Source organism: Erpetoichthys calabaricus, chromosome 12, assembly GCF_900747795.2.
Source record: "Erpetoichthys calabaricus chromosome 12, fErpCal1.3, whole genome shotgun sequence".
NCBI classification, from domain to species: domain Eukaryota; kingdom Metazoa; phylum Chordata; class Cladistia; order Polypteriformes; family Polypteridae; genus Erpetoichthys; species Erpetoichthys calabaricus.
Window position 1 is genome coordinate 161,041,353 of NC_041405.2, and position 23,096 is coordinate 161,064,448.

Consider the following 23,096-nt stretch of genomic DNA (forward strand, 5'->3'; position numbering starts at 1 on the left):
GGTGGGTTGGCACCCTACCCCGGGGTTTGTGTCCTGCCTTGCGCCCTGTGTTGGCTGGAATTGGCTCCAGCAGCCCCCCCGTGACCCTGTAGTTCGGATATAGCGGGTTGGATAATGGATGGATGGATATTACCGTAAACACAGTCACTTTATTAAGAACGCACCAAAGGCATATGAATGTCAGCTCTTTGGCCAAATTTAATTTTACATCATTAAAGGTACTTGCGTGTCCTCGCCACCTCCACATCTTCACCACCAGCATGATCTGGCTGGGGGGCAGAGGGGTCTGCGCTCATCTCCTTTGTCTTACTGATGCCAGCGACCTTCACTGGTGCCCTGGGTCGTCGATTCTTCTGATGCACCTAACTGTGGCTGTGCCATCTTAAAATGGGATGATTGAGTTTGTATCTAAGGGTTGGACGCTCGAGCAGGAAGGGAGTTTACGTCTTATTGCCTGCTCTTGTTTGTTGGTGTTTCATGTTCACTTGTCCTTTTGTTTCGTCGTGTAAAGCACTTTGAGTTACGTTGGTTGTATGAAAATGTGCCATAGACGTAAATGTTGTTGTTACAGCTCCCTGTGCCACTCATGGCCACATCCGACCATATTCTACCAGTTAAGTGGTCCATAATCCAGGACACGGTAGTGGCATCACCCCTCACCGACCGCAGCTTCTCCCCCAGCAGTTTGGGCCGTATGGGGTATTGAATTCAACAATCGAGATGCTCACCTTGCTGCCCTGTGTCTCCAGTAGTGACCCAGCAGATGCCCAACAGCATCGCCCCCCCTCTGTGTTGTTCAGATAGGCAGACTGCAGAGGGTCCAGGGCTTACAGGTGAGCCAATGCCAGCCTTTCCAAGGTGAGTGATGTCCAGCTGCACTATCTTGGGGGCTGGGACCCTTTGTAGAATTTGGACTCGTTCAAAGATACGCCTGAAAAGTAGACGCAGTCGTCCAGCACACACTTTCAGGGTTGGCACCGGCGGGTCTGGCAGCTTTGCCTCCGCCGAGTTTCTGCAGTTTGTTTCTTTACCTGGTCTGCCCTGAAAGTCGTCAGAGTGGGGGGCGGGTGCGAGTCGTCGTAGCTCAATGGTCTCAAACTGGTCCTGGGGGGCCGCAGTGGCTGCAAGAAAGACGTGAATCCTGCTAACTGTGCTGAGGTTGCCACTAGCCACATTTTTGTTTCACCAGAACTTATCACGTCATTAAGAGTGCAGATGCCAGAGCTGCCCATCTTCTTCCCATCATGTAATTGGATTCTGCAGTTTGCTTCACACTCGGCAGATGCCGCTGCTCTTCTTTTTCTTTCTGCCATGTCGCCTTCGTTGATTAGTTTGCTGTAGAAAAGACTCATCAGAACAATCGGGATGAGAGCAGGCCATTCAGCCCAACAAAGCCTGCCAGTCCTGTCCACTGAATTCTTCTAAAATGACCTCAAGTTGAGTTTTGAAGGTCCTGCTGCCCACCACACTAGTTGCTCACTTACTCCACGTGTCTGTGGTTCTCTTTGCGAAGAACTTCCTAATGATGGTCTGAAATGTACCCTTAACAGCGGTGCCCCCGTGTTCTCCATGAGCTCATGCCTTTCATCATTTTAAACACTTCGGTCAAACTCGGGTAACTTCACTGAGGTGGTCACTAGCCACATTTTTTTTTCACGTCATAAGCTTTCGATTAAGACCAAGATCAAAGTTCTGGCCCCACTGGTCCACACGTAATCTCATGGCAGACCTCCCTTTTACACATACAGAGAAGAAAACAAATAAGTGAAAGTGAACTCTTCTGTCCTGTGACCACACGCTGCTCTTTCACACTCATTTCAGATGCCCACTCTCCTCTACTGACGTCCGTTACCCCTCAACACGCTCGTATCTGTCGCTAAATCCCCAAAGACGACACACAGGGGGCACCCATCGAGTTAACTCACATTTACCAGTCAATGTGTTAAAGGAAGACTCCATTCAAAAGTGTTAAAAGTTTGATTATCTGCCACTCACCCCGTGTTGTTTGTAGTGTTGGCCGAGAAAAAATTTGAAACACGTTTTCATAGAGTAACGAGATAAACTTTCTGATACAACGGGCTTGAACAGTAGAAAACGATAAAGAAACTGCAAAAAAAAGTTCAAAGTACTTGGTTGGCAAAAACCCAAATCATATCTGGCATTTAGATGTTCAGAAATGAGGTGGAGCTTCTGAATTGTGGCCACGCCTCCCTCCAGTCAGTCATTGGGCAAACTTCTGAATCGTGGCCACACCTCCCTCCAGTCAGTCATTGGTCAAGCTTCTTAAGTCATGGCCACACCTCCCTCCAGTCAGTCATTGGTCAAGCTTCTGAATCGTGGCCACACCTCCCTCCAGTCAGTCATTGATCAAACTTCTGAATCGTGGCCACACCTCCCTCCAGTCAGTCATTGATCAAACTTCTGAATCGTGGCCACACCTCCCATCAGTCAGTCATTGGTCAAACTTCTGAATCGTGGCCACACCTCCCTCCAGTCAGTCATTGATCAAACTTCTGAATCGTGGCCACACCTCCCTCCAGTCAGTCATTGATCAAACTTCTGAATCGTGGCCACACCTCCATCCAGTCAGTCATTGATCAAACTTCTGAATCGTGGCCACACCTCCCGTCAGTCAGTCATTAGTCAAACTTCTGAATCATGGCCACACCTCTCTCCAGTCAGTCATTAGTCAAACTTCTGAATCGTGGCCACACCTCCCGTCAGTCAGTCATTAGTCAAACTTCTGAATCATGGCCACACCTCTCTCCAGTCAGTCATTGGTCAGTACTCTCGCAGGGCCAGGCCCACACAGTATACTCAATAATACACCCGGTGAGCAGCAGGAATGAATTCGGCTTAAATGCGAGTGAAAACAGTCAGCCAGTCCACCGAGTGTCACGTTTTTAAACCAATGATGAAGGCGGAGCCCAAAGTCAGGGCTGAACATTAATGAGCAAAGGCACACGTCAACGTCCTCTGACCAATAGCAGGCCTGTGGTTACCACGGCTAAACTGGTGAAGACTGACAAGTATCTGGGGCCTTTCCTTCATTTTTTTTTTTATGGTGGTAAATCTTCTTCCATTCAGTCTCAATTTTAATATTTGAGAACAAAAAGAAGTCACTGCTAATTAGATCTGTCGAAGTATTGGGGGAGAGCAAAGCAGCAACCACCTTGTGGTGTGTAAAAAAAGCTCATGCTGACAGCACGATGTGAGCGGGTGGGCCCTCATGAAGCACAATCCAGTTTTAGGTGCGACAGACGAGCCTCTAAACAGTTGTTCCTGATGCACCCCCAGACGCCCGAGCACTTCAGTGTAACATCACTGATTGTGCTGAACGGTTTATGAATAGAGTGCTAAAGTCTGTTAATGTTGAAAAGCGCGATCAGCATCATAAATAAATAAATAAGCCCAAGTCATCTACATGTTTGTACAATAAATGGCAGAAATGCGCACTTAATAATTCGGCACAATGCCACTCGGTGGACTGATTACCCGCACTATAAACACATGACATCTAGTGGTGTATTCGAGAATTGCACCTTAACAGGACTTTTTGGGTCCCTCTTCGTAAATGCGTGCCCTGCATGCACAGAACATATTATATGCCAACACCAAACAGAACCTGCCATCAGGCCAGCCTACGCTTTGTCACTTGAAGACGTCACCGGACTAGCGGTCAGAGCCAAGGATGAGCACTTGGTCACTCGTAATCACAATGATGTGGTCAGCCTCACTGAGAGAATCAAACGACAGGCCGTCGCCCTCCTCCCCCTTTAAAAAGGACTCCCAACAAGTGAGCCGATGACAAAAGAGAGACGGAGGCGCGGATTTCTGTAGTCAGTCAACTCAAAACGATAAGCGTGCCCAACGACTCCACAGGGGCACCCAGTCAATCGCTGACTTTTTGGGGCAGCTTAGGCGTTAGCTCGATGGACTGAGTGGTCTCCTCTCGCTTGTCGAATGTCTTCTGTTCTTAGGCCTGCACGTCTACTTTGGCTTCTGCTGCCCACCACACCGGGCCGTCACTAAAGCATTGTGGCATTTGTGTAAAGTTTGCTCTTGGCAGGTTTTCTCTCCGTGTCCCCGTGTTCTTGTTAAGGAATTCATTTTAAAGTGGTGGTGGAGACCAACCGTGGAATTAGCACAGTTGATCCCAGCTGTTACTTTTATAATAAATCCTCCCAACGAGATCACAGGAACACGGTTGGAAACTTTAAGGGAAAACAATTTTTCTTCACACGAAGCATCAAAGACTCGATGAATCAACGACCAGGTAGTGTGGCAGACAGCAGAGACCTTCAAATCTCGATGTCATTGTAGATCGCAGTTTCTTAAACTATGGGTTGGGTCGCGACTCACCGTTGTATTTAATGACAGTGGGCGGCATACGGTTTACAAAGCGTCTCGTGAGGGGCTGCCGCAGGTCTATGTTAAACAATCCATGTTTCTCTGCCATGACGTCGACTCTCCAAGGAGGACAAACTCTCCGCCCGATCTGTCACAGACTGGGTCACCGAAGACACTAAGAAGGACAAGATTGGGTTGAGAGAAAAACAAAGAAATTTAAGAAGCCCCGTTTTACATAATCGAGGTGAACGGGGTGACTTGCTATTACCATTCGGAGAGGTTACCGTTAATGTTGCCTTAACTGATTCAGCCCGTTTTGCCAGACATCGTGATGTTGTTTTTTTGTTTGCTTGTTACTCAGAGTGGAGGAGACTGGGCTGCGGATTTTTGTAAAAAGCCCCGTGGGTGAACCCTTCTTAAATGGCGGACTTCGCTGCCATCCTCTACCGAATTTAGGGACTCGTCTCCAGATGTGTCTTCTCATTCCAAGAATTACATCTGGTCCTGCCCAGTAAGATCTCCTGCAATGGCTACCAAGGCGCTTCACAGGAGACAGAGTTGTGTAAGAAAAGCGAGTAAAGACACACTCAGGTGGAAAGAATATTTCAGATTTGTGCCTACGGTGGGCAAAGAAAAGAACCCCCCCCTTCAGAATATTCCTTTTTTTTTGCTTTACACCCTTCAATGTAAACACACACACTGATATTTCTTCCCAGCTTTACTTACTCAATGCCACCTCTAACATCCAAGTGAAAGACATCACAGCTACAGTTCAGAAGAAGTATAAAAAAATCAAAAACAAGACCTACTGAGATTAATAAAGGACCCCCCATGTCAATGTCATTTTGTTAACCCCCCCATTTCCTTTAATGACAGTCTGTTGATTCTTCTCTATCAGCTTTGCACACCTAGATTGAGTAATATTCCCCCCCCCCCCCCCCCCCATTCTTTACAGTTTGACTGTTCAAGTTCGGTCACATTGGATGATGAGCGTTGATGGTCTGCTATCTTCAGATCTTTCCACAGATTGTCACTGTGATTTAGCTCTGGGCTCTGACTGGCCACACCAGGACATTCACTTTCTTCTTCAGCCACCAGGTGGTCAATTTTGCTGCATGCTTCGGGTCGTTGTGGTGTTGAAAGGTGAACATTCTGCCCATCTTCAACTTTCTGGCAGAGGGTAGCAGGTTTTCTTCAAGAACTTGACGCTATTTTGTCCCATTTTTCCTTCTACCCTAACGAGAGCCCCCAGGCCCCCCACACCAGGATGCAGCCCCCCTCCATGCTTTACTGTCGGTATGGTGTGCTGTGGATGGTGAGCTGCATTGGTGGACTGTTTGGTATCGAGTTCAAATAGTTTGGTTTTGGTCTCGACTGACCATAACACCTCTTTTCCCCTTGGCATCCGAATCTTCAAGGTCCATTCTGGGAAAGCTCAAACGAGCCTTAATGTGGTCTTTCTTGAGAAGTGCGACCCTCCTGAACAAGCCACAATGGTGGAGTGCTGGTGAAATTGTTGTCACGTACACACCATTAACACTAGAATTACCAGAGCCTACGAAAAAACTCATAGATGTGTCCCACCTTAAATCGCTTCGCACCTCTCCATCAGCGTCTTTTCTCCTGTAAATGTGTCGAACAGCACAAGCAGCCTGCTATCACATTCCCCACCGCCACAGTTTTCTCAGCTCAAGTCTGTTTACCTGCATGACAGTTGCTTAGAGTTGTATAGAGGGAGAAGTCAAGCAAAATGGCACCTTATATAAATACTAGATCGTTATTTGGAACACATGCATTTCATGTATGTTCTGTGTCTACAATGATCTATGTAAACACATCATTAAAACAAACGTTTTTCACGTTTTAGTAATAATTGACAAAATGTAGACATGAAGTTTGTAATGTGTGACGCCTGAACTCCAAATATCAAGTAAAACACTTTCAGAACAAGTGCACTTCTATTCAAGAATATAACTGCAAAAAAAGAACCCGCGTTAGGGTGACACGCATTTGCTACGACCGCTTCCATGGTGCAACGTATCAGCTGTTGACTGGTAATCAAAACTTCACGGGTTCAATCCCAGACAAGTCCATTTTGGGAGGTGAGCTGCTGGTATTCTTACTATTTTAGAATAAAAACATACATGTGATTTCAGTCTGCAACACCCGCTGTAAATATATGATACTTGTGAAGGTTAGCTTTGTTTTTTTAATTCAGTTTCATTCTCTCAGTCGCGTTCACGATTCCACCCTACCCTAATCTGACACTGCTGTTTTCACATACGCGCAACAGCTCTGCAGTCTACTTGTGACTTTACGCTGTAGGAAGTAAGTAACTAAATCCAAATTAATAACATTCGATCTGGCTTTTATGTAAGTAACATATAAATGTTGATGTACGAGTATAACAAAACAAGTGCACTTTTATTCAAGACTATAACCGAAGAAAAAAGGAAGCAAGTTACAGTAGGCGGTTGATACGACAGCTTGTGTGGTGCAATGCTAAGAACTGATTTCCGTTCCGTGCTATATAAAAGCATCACATTCAAATATTAACAGATCCCACACACGCAAGGACCATCCTTCCTACATTTACGACATGTGTACACACCTGTCTGTGCTGTGGTTCCTATTACACTGAACGAGCACCTGGCACTGTATTTTCTTCCCTGTGGGAAGCGGAGGTCTTAGAACTGAAGCTTGTTGATGCTGCATCTCCTTTCCATGCTCAAAAGGTACACGTGTAATGCCATGAAACGTGCACGCAGACACTTCAGTTGGCAAGCATTGGTACGAGAATGCAGTCAGACTTCTTTTTAGGGCACAAACACCGTAGCGTGGAGAGTCGCTCGCATACTGAAGACTACATAGCTGCAGGTGGAAGCTGCCATCGCTGTACTTTGTATGTAAGAGCACAGATCAAATGTTATTTACTTACTTCTTACAGCGTAAAGTCACAAGTAGACTGCAGAGCTATAGCACGTCTTTATGTGAAAACAGCAGTGTCAGATTTGGGTAGGGTGGAATTGTGAACGCGACTGAGAGAATGAAACTGAATAAAAAAAACAAAGCTAACCTTCACAAGTATCAAACATTTACAGCGGCTGTTACAGACTGAAATCACATGTATGTTTTTATTCTAAAATAGTAAGAATACTAGCAGCTCACTTCTCAAAAGGACTCGTCCGGGGTCAAACCCGTGAAGATTTGATTATCAGTCAACAGCTGATACCGTTGTGCCACCAAAGCGGTCGTAGTAAATACGTGTCACCCTAACGCGGGTTCTTTTTTCTGCAGGTATATTTTTGAATAGAAGTGCACTTGTTCTGTTATATTTGTATCTTTTGTGAAAGTGTTTTGATATTTGGACTGCAGGCTTCACACATTATGCACTTCATGTCTACATTTTGTCAATTATTACTAAAACATGAAAAACGTTTTTGTTTTAATGATGTGTTTACTGTACATAAATTGTTGTAGACACGGAACACACATGAAATGCAAGTGTTCCAAATAACGATATAGTATTTATAAAAGGAGTCATTTTGCTTGACTTCTCACTCTATACAACTCCAAGCAACTGACACACAGGTAAACAGACTTGAGCTGAGAAAACTGTGTAGCGGCGGTGGGAGGATGGGATAGCAGGCTGCTTCTGCTGATCGACACATTTACAAAAGACGCTGACGGAGAGGTGCGAAGCGATTTAAAGGTGGGATGGATCTACGAGTTTTTTCGTAGGCTCTGGTAATTCTAGTGTTAATGACCACTCTGTGCCATCAAATCCAGTAACTCCTTCAAAGTGGCCTCTCTTACCAGTTTCCTCCTTGCTCTTCCATCCAGTTTGGAGGGTCCTAGTAGTACCAAACACTTCTTTATGATGGACTTTACTGGGCTCCTTGGGATTGATGAAATCTTTGAGATGTTTTTGTCTCCATCTCCTGCCTTATGTCCATCCACAACTCTATCCCTGAGATCTTTTGAAAGTGACCTGCCACCCACAGTCAGTTGTGTGCTGTCAGTTGCACTACCAAGCAAGGGAATGAATGGACCAGCTTCACTAATCACAGGTGGGAGAAAGCCAGTAACCGCAATGGGGGGCACTGACACCTGACTGAGTTTAGGAAGGGGGGTCCTTTATTCATCTCAGGATTTATTGTTTTTGATTTTTAATAATTCTTCTGAACTGCAGCTGTGATATCTTTCACTTGGATGTTAGAGGCGGCATTGAGTAAGCAAAGCTGGAAAGAAATATTAGTTTGTGTGTTAAGGCTGTAAAGCAAAACAAATGGGAATATTTCAAAACGGGGGATTCTTTTCCATACCCACTGTACGTCTGGTCCTGCCCAGTAAGACGCTTCACTGGAGTTGTGTAAATAGACATTACGAGTGAAAGAAAAGCAGATCCAATTAAGGTCATAAAAGACCCCACACACCCGGCACATGGGCTGTTTGAACTTCTGCCCTCTGGAAAACGTTACCTCAGTATGCACTGCAGAGTGACCAGAAGTAACAGGCCATCAGAATACTAAACTCTGTTAAATAACCTTTGACCTTTTGCTCTCTTTCTTACTGTGCACTTCATTACCACAAATAGGTCTTAAGTTTACATTATATTGTAATATCATACAATATTACCTTGTATATATTGTACAGGATATATTATGTATAAATATTGTATCCATATAGTGCAATATCACAATCACTGTGAAATGATGTGCAATATTTTCTTTCATATTATATTTCACCCACTGACTGGCTCACATTTATATATATCTTTTGTTTTTATTGTTTGTACTGTGCTGCCTTGTGCTGTCTTACCTACTTTCTGTGTAAAAAGTGAAATGTTTGTAATGTCTGTATGTTGTCTTTTATGTCCGCACATTGAGCCTGGAGAAACGCAATTTCGTTCAGCTATGCATCCGCTGTTGTACTGTTGTATGGTATAAATAACAATAAAGTTCACTTACTTAAGTAAAGACGCTCAGGTGGAAAGAACATTTCAGATTTGTACCTACGGTGGGCATAGAAAAGAATCCCCCCCCCCCCCCCCCTTCAAAATATTCACATATTGTTGCTTTCAAGCCTGAAATGAAGATACGCACAACAATACGTCTCCAGAGTACTCGGTGCAACTTATGACAGTCAAGTGAAAGAGAAAATAGCAACAGTTTAGAAAAAGTAAGAAATAACCAAACAGAATTCCAGAAAGGGTTCAAGGACCACTCACCCCCTCCTTGTAAACTCAATCAGGTGTCACTAACCTCCTCCATTCTCCATCGCTCACCAAGCTAGCTGGGCTCCACCTGTGATCCGCTCTAATCGGTCCCATTCGTTTTGCTGTTCCTGGTGCATCCCACTGCTTGGAAGTGCAACTGAAAGCAGACAACCAACTCTGGGTGGCGAGGGAGAGTGTTAAAAGTGTTAAAGGTCAGACGAGACCAACATGGAACTACGTGGCCTCAACGGTAAACGATATACCAGGTGGACAGCCCGCCATCTAAAGTGCACCATTCCTGCAGTAAAACATGGAGGGGCTAGTGTCCTGATACAGGGGGTGTTTCTCTGCAGCAGGGACCGGGGTACTTGTCAGGGTATAAGCACTAATAATGGAGGGGGCGAAATAACGTCAAATTCATGAGGAAAACCTGCTGCCCTCCGCCAGAAAGTCGTCAATGGGCCAATGACAATAAGCCGAAGCACACAGTGGCCACAACACCTGAACCCAACTGAAAATCTGCGGCATGACTTGAAGACTGAAGTCCACCAACGGTCACCCATCCAGTCTGACTGAGTGGGCAAATCTATATTACTAAACAACATTTAATTTATGCACGGCGGACGTGGCGCATGCGCACTGTGGCACGGCGCCCCAGAGTCAAACGCAGCGGCTTTGCTTTAGTTTAAATAGGGTTATTGAATTAAATGGAAACTTTACCATGCCTACAACCTGTGAACTAAACCTGAGGTAAAGCGTGCACGCCAGGTTCTACAGCTGCCCGGACGCGACCGCCCACACCACCGCATATACGACGACACAGCCATAAAAAAACAAAAACGAGACTGCATGAAGACAGACAATAACAGAAGCGCGTTGAAATGAACTGTCCCAGGACGCACCCACCCTCCATGGTATTGCATCACGCAGCGGCTTCCCACCGAGGCGCATACGTACTGCACCGTGGCGCGCGCCCCAGAGTCAAACGCAGCGGCTTCCCAGTCAGTAGGTGGCACCCAAACAACACAACCTGTTCACTACACTTGCTCTAATCCACTGTGCCAGTAATACAGATCACATAACGGTCACAGACTCAAACCCAGCGGCTGGCACACGAACACCACAACCTGTAAACTAAACTTGCTGTGCTCCACTCTGCCGGCAGTCGGTGTCAGCAAAGGCAACAGAATCACGTCTCCACAAAACGAAACTGCCTTAGTACAGATATGCTTATTGAATTAAATGACATTTCCCCAGACGCACCCACCCTCCATGATATGTCATCCATCCAAATATCGGACGGAACAGAAACTGATTGCCATTCTTGGATTTACGATTCTCTAGAGAATCGTGGGCTTACTTGTACTGACAGAATGTACAGAAGAATCTCAAAGACTCAAACGGGGGTCCACAATGTACTGAACACAGACCCCCCCGATCCCCATCCACTATTTCTAAGCTGCTGCAATTCTCTCTTTCACTTGGCTGTTGTAAGTTGCATTGTGTAAACACAGTAGTTAAATATTATATTGTGTGTGTCTTCATTTCAGGCTACAAAGCAATAAAATGTGTACATTTTGAAGGAGGGGGGATTCTTTTCTATACCCACTGTATCTCAGGTTCTTCAATAATCAGAAGGTCGGGTTACCGGCGCAGTTTCACAACACCTGCTGTGCTTATGGCTCACCGCTATGAAGACAAACGTAACAACAAACGAGGAGCAACAAGGACTTCAGGACAGACTCCGGGAAGTAGACCTGCTTTGAGTCTCGAGCATAGAAGGATCCAATCCAGGGCTGCAAAATCCTCCAAGACATCGCTAGCTAAAGGACGGTGAATCACCAGAGTGGTGGCTCTGTGGCTAACAACTGCACTGGTGGTATCTGCAAGGTTGCTGCTTCAAATCCCATTGGGCCAAGGCCCTTAACCTGAAAATTGCTCCAGGGTGCTGCACAACGGCGGACCCTGTGCTCGGACCCCCAACGGTCATGCGAAGAGATAATTTCATTTCGGGCATTAATGAAGAATATCCAAATCCAAAATAAAGGGAAGTGCATTTAGCACTTGTTTAGGCAAAGAGCTGTGGGAGTCAGGAACAAACAACCGAACTCGAAAAACCTTGTCAAGTTTTTAAGATCTCTGGACGAAATATCGGACCAGCTTAGCTACTATAGCTAAACCAATGAGCGGCACCCATCCGGAATGGCCTCCTCTCGTTTGTTACATTTCTTATAGGCTGGGACGTCCGACGTCATTTCAACACGAGAGGATTAGGGACGTTCGTTTTAGGGTGTTTTGTGAGCGTACGACTGGATGCCTGACGTTTAGATTATACAACATACGGCTAATCTTTCTGACATCAACATTGTTGATTTTTAAAGATTCAAATTCATAGTATCAGGATTTTTTTTGGTTTCCATTCATCATGAAAAATGTGACATTAAATCCATCACTACAAAGAACGCAGGGCAAGTAAGGTACAGAAAAAAAGAAGATTGTTTGGGTGGAGTATTCCTTTAATGGCCATTTTCAGAGTTTAGCGCGATTCCCCCACTCTCCACTATTCCGGGCATCCTTTGTGGTGACACCCATCCTTCTCGTTTCATTGGAACCCATGAAACTTCAGCTTGGATAAAAACCACGCCGGCCTCAAGAAGACACCCAGCGGTCAGCCAGTTCTTCCTGTATCAGTCTTTATTTAAAGTTTCTGTTAAGCTCCACTGCCCTCCCCACCCATAATGTACTGTTAATTGTTTTTTCTCATTTTATTTTTTTCAAAAGTGCAATTGAAAGACGAGACTCAGAGCTTCTTTTTGTTTTTGTTCTTCAACAGTACCTGAGGCCAGTGACTGCAATGCTAAAAAGTCCACAATCAAGTTGAGCGAGACAGAGAGATGGCAGAACACTACACTTAAGGGCGGAGGTGTCAACGATCTGAGCTCCAAAAAGAAGGCGAGCACAACTTAAATTATTAAAAGACAAGAATGAAGATCAACTCAAACAAATTCCGTAGTCAATCCGCTTTCGGGTGTCGTTCATGGGTGGGTGGGTTTCATTGGGTGGGGGGTTTCTAGTCATTTCCATTCATTGATCCCGCGGTAATAAGAACCTGTTCATCGAAATAAATCTTCTTAATGTGTCATTTGTTTGTTTGCCTCAAATCAAGGTGTACAGTTAATGCATCTTGTGGCTACGATGATGAAGGAAACTCAGTCTGCGGACAGATTTGGATTTTTCTTAAAAAAAAGAAAGAAAAAAAAAACAAAAGAAAGAAAGAAAAAAATCAAGAAGTCTCTTTACCCCACCTATTGTTAGGGGAGTCAGTCCTTGTGCACAGGTCAGATGCTTCTTCAAAATATATATATATATATCTATATGTATATATATTCTCCTCTTCGTTTCTTTTTAAAACTTTACAGTGATAGCAATGTCAGGGCCTCCCTCAGTTCCTCATTTCATTTGTGACGCTGAAGAGCTTTCCTCTTCCGCCGGTTAAAGAAACAGCAGCACCTGGAGGAACAAAACAAAGCCAACGCTCCGTGACAATTTACCCAAGTGACAAAACACCACCGATTATTAAAACAAACGACAGACAACTTACTTTGTATCATCCGCGACTTCCACCTCGGCGGGAGCCGTGATTGGAGCGTTGGAGTGTCCGGCTGTTGGGTCATCGGTGTTCAGCTCCCCATTAGTCGAGCTCATTACCTGCTCAAAGAAACACACCGAAGGATTAGAAAGGCCATTAATGGAGACTTGGAGCAAATCCCACCCACAAAGTCACACAACACCTACTAGGACACTTCACCGACTCCATACAGGACACATTGCTTCACATGCAACGGACCGTCACCGGGGACGCGGCAGACACGGCCAACCTCCACAAATACACACAAGTCTCAGAAACTTGAGGGACATCTCCTGTGGCTCTGGGACCCCCCCAGCGTACTGCAATGCCTTCCTGTTGGCTCTTGGCAGACACGCACAGACATTTACAACAACACAATCAGAATGAATACAGTAAAGAACGGTGGATGTGTCGGACATCGACACTCAAACGTTTATGTAAGATGCCTTTTCCCAAGGCTGCTATAAAATGGTTTAGAAAAATAAAGCTGACATCACACTACGCAAGTCCATGTCAGAGCGCACGTCACATTTAAGGACTGCAGTTGTCACATCTCATGGCCTTGCGGTTGTTACGGATTACGTGACTGGGGACCGAAGGGGATGACAGGTCACACAAAGTCTCAGCAGAGTTTAAAACGTCCTAAGTATTACAAGCTCATTATGGTAGCCAATAAACGTGGGGCATCCTATTTCCTTGGAGACTCCAAAGTGTCGACTCTAAGGTTCTACTAGTGTCCATCCTTTTGTTGTTCTTCTTCTTGTAGTTTGCATTGGGCTCAACTCCATTTATAGGCCGTGTATGTTAAGGACACCCAGCCGTACCACCCATTTAATTTTCTCGTGGTTCACCCATAGTGTTATGACCAAGTAGCTTGGAATGTCACACTACATGAATGGACATCAAAGGTGCAGGCCACAAACATCCACAACTCACTAAGATCACGTAAATGAAGGCTACAGCCAAAAATCGCTATAAAAAATAGACAGTATGTAATCTGAACATAAAGACAGCCATCAGAATCTCAAGGTTGTGGTTCTGCATTAAACCCCGACTCCTTGGGCGACTGTGACCATGAGTGACAGGCCAGCATAGAGCCGTACTGCACACTGGCTTTGGGGGTCAGCTGAAGAAACACAATAATGGAAACCTACATTCTAAAAGAATGACTGACGGCAAATGGGAGGAAAAAAAGTTTTTTGAACACAAATGTTGGAATACTCTGCTGGGAAACATGGAATCTCCGTCACAGACTGGGACTGGATGGCCGTTCTTTTATCCAGGCCGAGTCTCACTCAGTGCGTTTACTTTTCTGACTGCACGTCCCCGAAGTTAAGAAACTAATAATGATAACATAAAATAAAAAAACATAAAAACACCATCCAACCTCTGCTCCTTAGGGACAAGCTGACAGAGATGGGAGTAGACTCATACCTGGTGGCATGGATCGTGGACTATCTTAAAGACAGACCTCAGTATGTGCGTCTTGTGTACTGCACGTCTGACATTGTGGTCAGCAGCACAGGAGCGCCGCAGGGGACTGTACTTTCTCCGGTCCTGTTCAGCCATCGGACTTCCAATACAACTCGGGAGTCCTGCCACGTGCAAAAGTTTGCTGACGACACTGCTATCGTGGGCTGCATCAGGAGTGGGCAGGAAGAGGAGTATAGGGACATAATCAAGGACTTTGCTAAATGGTGCGACTCAAACCACCTACACCTGAACACCAGCAAAACCAAGGAGCTGGTGGTGGATTTTAGGAGGACCAGGCCCCTCATGGACCCCGTGATCATCAGAGGTGACTGTGTACAGAGGGTGCAGACCTATAAATACCTGGGAGTGCAGCTGGATGATAAACTGGACTGGACTGCCAATACTGATGCTCTGTGTAAGAGAGGACAGAGCCGACAATACTTCCTTAGAAGGCTGGTGTCCTTCAACATCTGCAATAAGATGCTGCAGATGTTCTATCAGACGGTTGTGGTGAGCGCCCTCTTCTACGTGGTGGTGTGCTGGGGAGGCAGCATTAAGAAGAAAGACGCCTCATGCCTGGACAAACTGGTGAGGAAGGCAGGCTCTATTGTTGGCATGGACAACTTGACATCTGTGGCAGAGTGACGGGCGCTCAGCAGGCTCCTGTCAATTATGGAGAATCCACTGCATCCACTGAACAGGATCATCTCCAGACAGAGGAGCAGCTTCAGCGACAGACTGCTGTCACCGTCCTGCTCCACTGACAGACTGAGGAGATCGTTCCTCCCCCAAACTATGCGACTCTTCAATTCCACCCGGGGGGTAACCGTTAACATTATAAAAAGTTATTGTCTGTTTTTACCTGCATTATTATCACTCTTTAATATTGTTTTTTTTGTATCAGTATGCTGCTGCTGGAGAATGTGAATTTCCCCTTGGGATTAATAAAGTATCTAAAATAAATGTGTCCACTGGTCTGTGCTATAAATGTGTTTTTTGTATGATTCCAATAATTGTGATCATTTCTATAGTTAAAATTGCTCAATTGGCACATTTCCTGTTCAAATACAATGGAGAGGTGCGAGAGCAACAAGTCTCACCTCCCTTGGGACTGCACTCTCCCTCACCTCACACATGAGATGCGAGTGCCTATCGCTGTCTCTCTGTGTGTCGCCAATATAATGTGTGCAGACACCTTTATTATACACCCTGACTGTCCACAGTCTAGCTAATATCTTAAATGAATGTCTGTGGCATATTTAGTCTTGCTGATCGGACATAAAACCGCACAGAAAAGACACAGGGTGAGGCAGTACTCCAACAGAGGGCGCATGTGAGCCCAACAGGTGCCCGTTGCTGCTGTTCTTCTACGCAGAGGCGGCGATAAGTTAGAGACATCAGAAAGTCAAATGTGCTGCGGTGCTCCGTTTATTTTTATTTTTTGTTCTGACTGACTGCAGAAATAGAAGATTAAGATTTTTAAAACTAAAGGAAAATAAGAAGGACTTTTACAAAAAACTGACAGAGATTTTCATGTAGAAGGACAGGTGCGTGGACTTCATTTACAAATAACGGTAAGACCATAAACGGTTTTCAGTTTTATAAAAAAATGAGATCAGACTAAGAATAAAAAAACAATCCAATATTTAAAAACTAAACTTTGTCCTTAAAGTATTTTTTGTTTTTCTTGTTATCCTTTTCTTGAACAGTTTGTATTAAAATTGATTAAAGCATCAGAATTAAAAGCTTTTAAAAGTTAAATATTTCAGTTCAGGTCAGAATTGAAATCCTTTTTTTTTTGGTACCCCACTCTATACTTTTATTTGTATTGTATGAGTTTGAATTGTGGAATTGCAACGGCAAGTTTAGAACACATGGAGGGTGAGGAGCAAATGCGCTCTCTCCGCTCGCTCTTGCGACTGTAAACGTAACGTTCTTTCTCAGCCAAACATGCGCCTTACTTGTGTGTGTAAAGAATGAGATGAGATATGAAACATAACCAGAAGTCAATTTGCCAACTGAATAGTCAATAAGCGACTCTTTGGGGTTCATCGATTTGTAAATCTGACTCTGAAGGAGTCTGTGCTTCACCAGTCATGAACCTCACCGCACCTCATTGGTTTACATGTACACACAAAATCCGGGATAAGGCGAGTAACCCAGTTATTGCACAAATCTGGTTTCTTAAAACCCCCCCGTTTAAATACGCGGGTCCATAATGGAGTTCTCTCCCTTGGCAAAATGCTCCAAAATGATAAAAATGTGCAACAAGAAGCGTCTCTAGAGACTGTTTGGCTGATCTTCACACCGTATGCTCAGTTTATCAACATAAATTTATCGATTTCTGAAATACTGAGATGGATTATTTCAACCAGGAGAAGGAATAATGTGATCGCCCGAGCATCTGTCTCAGGAACTTTATCCATGTGGACACTTCCACCCTTTTCTACCCGTGGCTGCTGAATGCGTGTGTGAAGTACAGAGAGGCTAGCACTGTGCAATGGACATGCGCAGGCTACGAAATCCTTGATTGGAACCTGTTTTAAGGGTTAACATGGCCACATATTCAGGTTATCCATGGAGAAATCTACGTGTTAACCTGGCTTATCAGTGACCAATAAACCACTTTCTCAAACCAGAGTAAGTGTATACGTGGTGAACAAACGGGTTATTAAGCCGCATGTAAACGCACTCGCGGTCTCCCTGCTACACAACACACTCCTCTCTCCTGTTGTTATAAAAAGTGAGTTTGCTGTAACAGTTCTGAGGCCTAATGACTCCTGGCTCCCCCCTCCTTTCTCAAGTGCCACTTGGGTCTTTCGTCAGCCATGTTCTCCACACCGAAGGACACAGTGTCACAGCCGAGTGGCTCCACAGCGTCACGTCTCCTGCCATTTCACTTCCAGACATCCAGGGACTTCAGTGCTGCTTTTCCCCTTTCTGACATTCCCTTCATGTGTCCCTCCAATCCTTTGCTAGTTTGCCTTACAGGAAGAAGGTGCAGGTCAGTCCAGTGTCCACCACCACTTTCAGAATGTGAATGATACTTTTTATAATTACACAAGGCTGCGCACACTTAATAAACAACACTACTCAACACAGCGCATACTCGTGAACCTCGTTGGTGGCTGCTAGGCCGGCACATCCTGAATCCATCGTGGTGGGGTACGACAGCCACAATTTGGAATCTCTTAGGTAATTAAGGAAATATTCAATTCACTTCTATTTTGTACAAAGCTATTAAGTTTTTAAAAGGCACATTTCATAAAATGATTATTTGGTTTACATTCCACTGGTCAACAAACATTTTGCTACTGGGATTCTTTCACCCGTAGTTGAACAAATTTCACTTGCCGACTCCAAATCTGAAAACCGTTTTCGTCCAGCACGTCCCATTTTTTAGTTATGATGTAGCAGGTCTTGGACGACTAGGGTGACTGGACAGTAAAGGCGATGCATTTCAGCATTTAAGATGCAAGTTTGGTGTCGAGAAAAGTGAAGCCAAAATTAAGGAAGGTGTTTTCGTTGGCCCTGAAATACGTGAACTGATGCTTGACGAGGAGTTCAAAAGGAAACTGAAGCCCACTGAATCAGCACTCTCATTCGTGCAGGTTGTCCAGAATTTTCTTGACAGTCACAGAGCAGAGAATTATGCTGAGCTTGTGGAGAATATGCTGAAAGTATATCAGCTTACGGGAGCTCGAATGTCACTGAAGACACATTTTTCATATTCTCATCTAGACATCTTTTCCACCAAATCTAAACGATGTCAGAGAGGAGTACGGGGAAAGATTTCATCAAGATATAAAGGTGATGGAAAACTGATATCATGGAAAATTTACTCCGAGCATGATGGGTGACTACTGTTGGTTCATGCAAAGAGAGACGGATGTGCAGTACAAGCGCAAAAGTGAGTGCCTCAGACAATTTTGAGCGCACTGACCTCACTTTTATATTGAGGTTAGTTGACATAATCATGTTTTGAAGTGTCTCTGGTATCGTCTTCTGGTGCATTTTCAGAATAAACACAATCAAACAATTTTGTTGGGACAGAGTCCAAACCCCAGATATCGTGTTGATATATTGATATTCAAAAGTGTCAAAACGTCAATGATGTGTATCTCAAAAACTTGATATGCCAGCTTAATTCCGATTTCATATATGAAATCAGTGTAAAAAACTTAATGAAGAGCTGCTCTGAAGTTCCCAGTAGCAAACAAAAAATAAAATTTTGTGTAGACCAGTGTAATTAACAGTCTCAAGTGCACAATGCAATTCAGGTTCAGAGCGCTGTAACAAGTTCACAGGTAAAATGCAATCACCATTTCACAAATTTCACGTGCTCGGGTCTCCTTATAAGGGGTCTTATTGATATAACAACACATGGGGTCTGCTCTGGCTTTATATGGGGTGGTTTAGAAACAGACCATCACAGGGGTGTGTTAGCCCATCTTCAGTATTGTGACCAGAAATATGAGGGGCAAATGTAAACAGAGATCATCACAGTGGGTGTCCTCTATGAAGCCTATCAGCACAATGCAACTTTCATGACTGCTAAGGCTGCTTCCACATACAACCACCAGGTGGCACCAGAGCGCTAAAACAGATGGTCTCCAGAGTGGTCACGGGGCCTGCTGTTGCCTTCTCAGCTTTCCACAGTCTTCCAGTTGTAAATGGGCCACTGGGCTGGATCATTGGCAAAGTCACCAAGGAATTCCTATTAAATGCCAGTTAGGAAATAGCAAAAAGTTTTCAATTTATCCAACAAACTGCTGTGTATGCAGACATGAAGGTGCTGAAGTGCAGGTGGCATCATAGAGGCTCACACATCGGATGAAAATGAACCTAAGGGCATGGATGAACAAGGCCAAATTTCAAGCTATCACAATGAGGCGGACGGTTGGGACCAGGTGAGAGGGCATATTCAGGGCAGAGAAGCTCAACCCTGCTGTGGCCTGTGACCACCGCCAGGGGGCACCTGAGCAGTTTCAGAGCCCTGGGTTTCTGCACTACTGCCACACCCGAAGTGCTGCCGGAAGAGGATCTGGGAGCACCTGGGTGTCCTAAAAAAGTCGAGGAGCCAGAGTTGGAGGATAATGCTGATGAGGAGAAAAGACTCTGAAGAAAAGTGACGGAGTTTCACATCATTAGTGACTTGTTGGTACCAGTCCTTGGAGACTGCTTTGGGTCTGGCTGCCTTTCTATAAATAAAGGCTCTTGTTGGACGGAGACGGTGAACTTGCCTATCTGTGTCAGACTGGGGTGGCAGTTGTGCCGCGGTTCTTCACAACACGTTTAAGAGACCTGACCAGCACAGCATTAAAGAATCTGATGAATCTACCAAAAAAGATGCGATTACAGGAGTAGAGCGTTGAAGGCCAACATGCCGCAACAAAACAGCACAAAGTCATCATCTCTGTGCTCAGCTGACTTCTAGTATCTTATAGTACTAATAACTGGAACAAGTTTCATTTGGTTTTAACGATTCGGTTTTAAGTTATTGCGTCCACAGACTCACATCTGGACAGACACACACATAGATCACACTGAAAATGGTTTAAGGCATGCCAAAAACAAGTGTCAATTTGTTGAAACCTCAAAGTGTAAATCACCACCCTGCCATAAAACTTCCTCTAGAGAAATGCCTACAGTTGACGCAGGAAAAGTAAAAAGCCCAGAAGGTTAGCGTGGTGGGGTCCACACTGCACTCGAGCTAATCCAACCCTAGCAGCGGACAGCTAACTCACAAGCAGGACGTGGCAGGTTGGGTTTTTGAAAGCTCCGGCTTCCCTACACCCTCCATGTTTTGTCGCAAGACTCAGGCAGCTCATCACCGAGCTCACGAGAAATAAGCCCCATTCTCAAGTAATGGAGGGAGTTATTCGAATATTCAAAGTTTTTCTTCTACTTATTAAAATCCTGCTATACACACACACTACAGGCAGATGCCACTAATACTGAAGCATAGCACTGCAGGGTACAGACTGTCACCATTTTCAATAATATTGTGCATTTATGAGCCCATATCATCGAATTTAACTGGCGACACATGCAACAATCCCCATTATGGGTAACAGCTGGCCACCATAAGCCACCTCTTGTTGTTCCCAGTGTCCCAAGTACATCCCCCATCTGGGAGAGGGAGGTGACAGTCCCAGTGACCACACAGCTAAGGCTAATGGTCTCTGCTGAGGGCTCCGTTGTCAACAGTGACACATAAAAAGGTGCGTGTGAAACTGAACTAAACTCAAATGTGTTGCTTCAGGGGGAAAAAAAAAATAAATAAAAATTGCGTTTTGCGTCCAGTGAAATTCACGTCACTCAAAAAAGATGTAAGGCATTAAGTGCTGGTCCGGAAGCGTTGCATTTGCCTGTCATTTAGAATTTAAATGAAGTTCTTAAGCGAAAAAAAAAATCACTGGGCTCATTTACTGTAATGTGAAGAAGACATTTTGTTGAGCCTGCAGCTGTGCGTTGTTGCTGTTGTTATGGTTGTTTGATCCCCACTTGGCCAACTACAGGGAGATTCTCTCGAAAGAGGCCCCGAAAATTCTGTCGTTACTCCGTTAGGATGAAGCAATCGGAACCAAAAAAAAAAAATCCGCTCTCTACCTTGACGTTTGTGTAATTGATTACATTGCATGGGATGCTGGAAGTGGTTTCCGTTTTCTGCCAGACACATTTTGATTGCAGCACTCCATGTTCCTGAATGTATTGGCAAACGTCTCTCTTGGGGGGCGATGGGGTGGGGTGGGGGAATAGCAGCAATTTCACGTTGGATGTTTTCCTTCAAATCTTCCACAGTGTTTTCCGATAGACTTCTCCTTTGAGCAGACCCCAAAAGGAAGAAGCCTGGTGGTGTCAGATCTGGCGACCGTGGTGGCCAAAGCCCCTTTGAAATGACCCTGTTGCCAAAGGAAGACTCCATTTCTGCCATGCACTCCTTGCCGATGTGTGACACGTTGCTCCATCTTGCTGGAAGTCACCTTCTATTAACTCACGATCATCCAGTTGATTCTGACATCTCTTAAACGAATTGGTGACCTGATAGGTTCGCACCATGAAGACGCGCTGCTCGATACAGTACACCACCATCCTGATGACAAGTGACTGAGTGAAGGGGTACAGGCGGGATGCACCCAGAAGTTACAAACGGGTATCTGGTACCCACCTCATCGCTCCGACACAGGGGCATCCTGGCCTGTTCGAAGCTCCATATACTGAGGGGCACATTGCACGTTGTTTCATTCCGATTGCTTCATCCTAGCAAGAGTCATTACAGAATATTCGGGGCCTCTCCCTGTATAATGACACTCTTGGCAATTGCAATCCTAAAGACGCCTGGGAAACAGAAAAGAAACTCGGGGCTCAATGGCACATGAAGCGTGCTTATCCATAACTAAGAAAAGGCAGTTACCTGGGAATATGGCAGCGGTGAATTTCCATGTAGCGAGTTTTCTTGTGGTTACTAATATGTGTGTTTTGGTGCGTCTTTTTGTGGAATTTTTTTTTTTTTTAGAAAACACACTGCAATCCCCTGCAGCGACGTAAATGAATTGGTGTTACTGACGTGTGACAGATTACATGCGTTACGCACCTGCAGAAAACAACACAGAAGTGTGAACGACTCTTGTTAGGGGTCAGTATTCCTTCAATATTCCTCGTTTTTCACCCAAAAGACTCTTCTTAGTTTGTTTCACATTTCACAATTGTGAAATCGCCAGTGAAACGAATTTTAGTGTCAGTTGTACGAACCTTTAAGCAAATTGAAACTTGGCCGTTTCGCTCAGCTGCTAGGTGGGTCTGCGTGCCATCAGTGTGCTTTTTCCAACTCTATGGGGGCCTGGTAAGTGTAAGATCGACATGCTGTGTAAACCTGTGTGGTTCAGTTCAGTTTCAATTATTTGTGTCTTCTAATTTGCAGTACAGTAATATTGCTTTACAGCCATTTTATTAATACATTTTGAATCTTTTTCTTATAAATGAGGCAATAAAGCATTGGGCACTTTTGCTGATGTTTTTTCAGGGATAAGTTCCAACTTACATTAAAAAAAAATAAAGGACTATGAATGTCCACACGAATGGAACTCTACAGCCGCCTCTATATGAAGAATACAATTTAATTTAAGATTAGTGAAAAGTTGTTAAAAGCTGTTTAGTGTTCTTGCTTTGGCACTTGTGGCCCCTACAGGAAGTGCACAGACAGAAAGATAAATATTTGACAGAGACATTCAAAGCAAACTGGGAAAAATACAAGAGAAACAAACACTAAGTAGACATTTAAATGAAAAAATAAAAACTCCCAAACCCACCCCCCCCCCCCTTCTCTTTGGGGCGTACAATCAGGGAAAGCTGGGATTGGCGGGTATTGTGACAAACAGCACAAAGGGTCCCTCACGTCATCTACCTGGAGGCTGGACACACAGA

General features: G+C 44.7%; 1 protein-coding gene across 2 annotated transcripts in view; it reads right to left on the bottom strand.

Annotated features, from left to right (window-relative positions):
- Window positions 1-12,375: 12,375 nt before the first annotated feature.
- Window positions 12,376-23,096, bottom strand: part of csnk1g2b (casein kinase 1, gamma 2b) — a 193,804-nt gene continuing 183,083 nt past the window's right edge. For both annotated transcript variants that reach the window (XM_028816647.2, XM_028816646.2), the window contains 2 exons: window positions 13,170-13,276; window positions 12,376-13,078 (listed from right to left, as the gene is read on the bottom strand). In XM_028816647.2, coding sequence (XP_028672480.1) covers window positions 13,024-13,078; window positions 13,170-13,276 — 162 coding nt within the window. In that variant the 3' untranslated portion in view covers window positions 12,376-13,023. The remainder of the gene's footprint in view (window positions 13,079-13,169; window positions 13,277-23,096) is intronic.